The 1912-nt window shown below is 44.3% G+C and overlaps 1 protein-coding gene across 1 annotated transcript; it reads left to right on the forward strand.

Moving 5' to 3' along the window:
• Positions 1 to 22: 22 nt before the first annotated feature.
• Positions 23 to 1514, forward strand: LOC139401716 (uncharacterized). Its single transcript, XM_071145740.1, has 3 exons — positions 23 to 1057; positions 1202 to 1277; positions 1398 to 1514. Exons 1-3 carry the CDS (start codon positions 23 to 25, stop codon positions 1502 to 1504), a joined length of 1218 nt encoding a protein of 405 aa, XP_071001841.1. The 3' UTR covers positions 1505 to 1514.
• Positions 1515 to 1912: the final 398 nt, after the last annotated feature.

The raw sequence follows: 1912 nt of genomic DNA on the forward strand, positions 1-1912 counted from the left end.
AAGGACAGACCAGGACAAGGTCATGGTTAAGAGCCGATGTGGCTCGGCTGAGGTGAAGGCATCCCAACCGGTGTATATTATTGTTCATGTAGAGGCGGTGATGGATATCATTGTCCGGCTGCGGTCTCTGATTGGTCCCCGGACCCAGGATAAACTGGCCAGCTGGACCCTAGTTGAGGATGTGACCAACAAGCTGTCCAGTGCTCTGTGGGTGAGGGTGACTAACAGGTGGAGGGAAGCAAATGTCTGCCTGAAGGCAACAGACATCTTTCAGTTGGTGCTGTCTGTGCATAGAAAGTTGATGCAGCGCTATGGCACAGAGGAAGCCCTACAGAAGATACTGTGCCACAAGGCACCCAAGCTGCACAAGGACATTGTCTGTCTTGTCACGAACGGAATTATGGATGCACCATCTAAACTTCAAATCACCAAAAATCTGGAATCTACACTCAACTTGAAAGAATTGACAGCCTTGTTTAATGAAATGACAACCCGTCAATCTTTGAATAAGAAAGCTGAGCAGAGCAGCATCAAGATTGAGATTGAACAGCCGGAGTGGTCCACTGTGGAACAAGTGACATCCGGTTCCACCAGCTTCATTAGGGAGCTTATATTAGAAGAAGTCCTGATGAAGCTTGTCAAGAAGATATGCCGTATGCCAAAAAGGACCAACAAGCGTCAGCGCATCCAGATCAGTGATCTGGTGACTGAGCTGATCCGATTGTTCGACGATGAGGTGGCCAAATATCTGATTGAGGAAATGGAAAGCCAGAAAAAAAGTTTCAATTCTAAGATGACATCGAAGCTGGCAGATGCCATCTACACTGACCTTGGGAAGGTCAAGCGTTTGAAACGCTCCTTAAAAATTGACGATTTATTTGAGGATCAGGAGATGCTTTCCATTGTCTCTGTCATTGTTTCCCACAAGCTACTGGCCATCTTGAAACCCTCAGTTTCCAACCCATATGACCGTGAGACCTCAGACCTTGAAGACTCATGCAGTAATGATTTGGAGGATGCGGAATCTGAGGGGGTGCATTATGCCACCGGCAGAAAGGTAAGACAAGCTCAGATTACTCTTGAATGGTCATTGGTTGTGCTTTTTGATATCGGCACCAGTAAGTATAGTTGTATAATTATAGGAATATGTAAAGGAAGTGAAAATGAAGTTTAATTGTGCATTCTTGAATTCTATTCACAGTCCAACATGAGCATCGTCCTTACAGACACTACAAACCAGCCAGAGATGTACATTGCTGTGGATTCTACACCTATGAGTGAGTATTCCTGGGGGGAAATGTTCTTATGTGACAATTATATATATAGAAGTAATAAATTATTGTTTTATCAGACAATTGTCCATCTGAAATTCTTACATATTTTCATCTTCTTGCCAGTTAAATTATCCAAGATGAGGAAAGGCATCCGGGACTTCTTCCGGGGAGTCCAGAAGGCCTGGAAACGCTTGGTCACCTGCAAGTCCTCTGGGTCCTCTGATGGGTAGCCTGGATGACGTGCAGCCCATGTCAGTTGCTTTTGCCAGGCTACATCTGAGGAAGACACCACAACTGGCCTCAATACAACATTTTTATTTTTGTTGCTCATTTCTGTTTTCATTTTGAATCCCCTAATGCTGCTATATTTGAACCAGGCTGTCAGTGGACTAGCTTACCATTAGTTTATACTCCTTAAGGAAGATCCACTATAGGCTAGTCAACACCAAAATTCCATCTGGGTCTTTTGATCCCTTATTAGCTCCCACTCCTGTAACTAGGAATGTGAGCTTCTAAATGTCATTCAGACATCTACAGCTTCTCCTGTGATTAGGAAGATAAGCTAAGAGGCCCAACCAATTGACTAGATGTGCTGTACATCTGATGCCCTCTCCCTATTGTAATCATTGATCCACGTC

The sequence above is a fragment of the Oncorhynchus clarkii genome, unplaced genomic scaffold (genome assembly GCF_045791955.1).
Source record: "Oncorhynchus clarkii lewisi isolate Uvic-CL-2024 unplaced genomic scaffold, UVic_Ocla_1.0 unplaced_contig_2327_pilon_pilon, whole genome shotgun sequence".
NCBI lineage: Eukaryota > Metazoa > Chordata > Actinopteri > Salmoniformes > Salmonidae > Oncorhynchus > Oncorhynchus clarkii.

Bases quoted from the DNA above. Each gene is read 5' to 3' on its own strand.
- LOC139401716 (XM_071145740.1), top strand. From the start codon at position 23: ATGGTTAAGAGCCGATGTGGCTCGGCTGAGGTGAAGGCATCCCAACCG. The intron at 1,058-1,201 runs GTAAGACAAGCT...TTCTATTCACAG, and splicing joins ATTATGCCACCGGCAGAAAG to TCCAACATGAGCATCGTCCT. The intron at 1,278-1,397 runs GTGAGTATTCCT...TCTTCTTGCCAG, and splicing joins TGTGGATTCTACACCTATGA to TTAAATTATCCAAGATGAGG.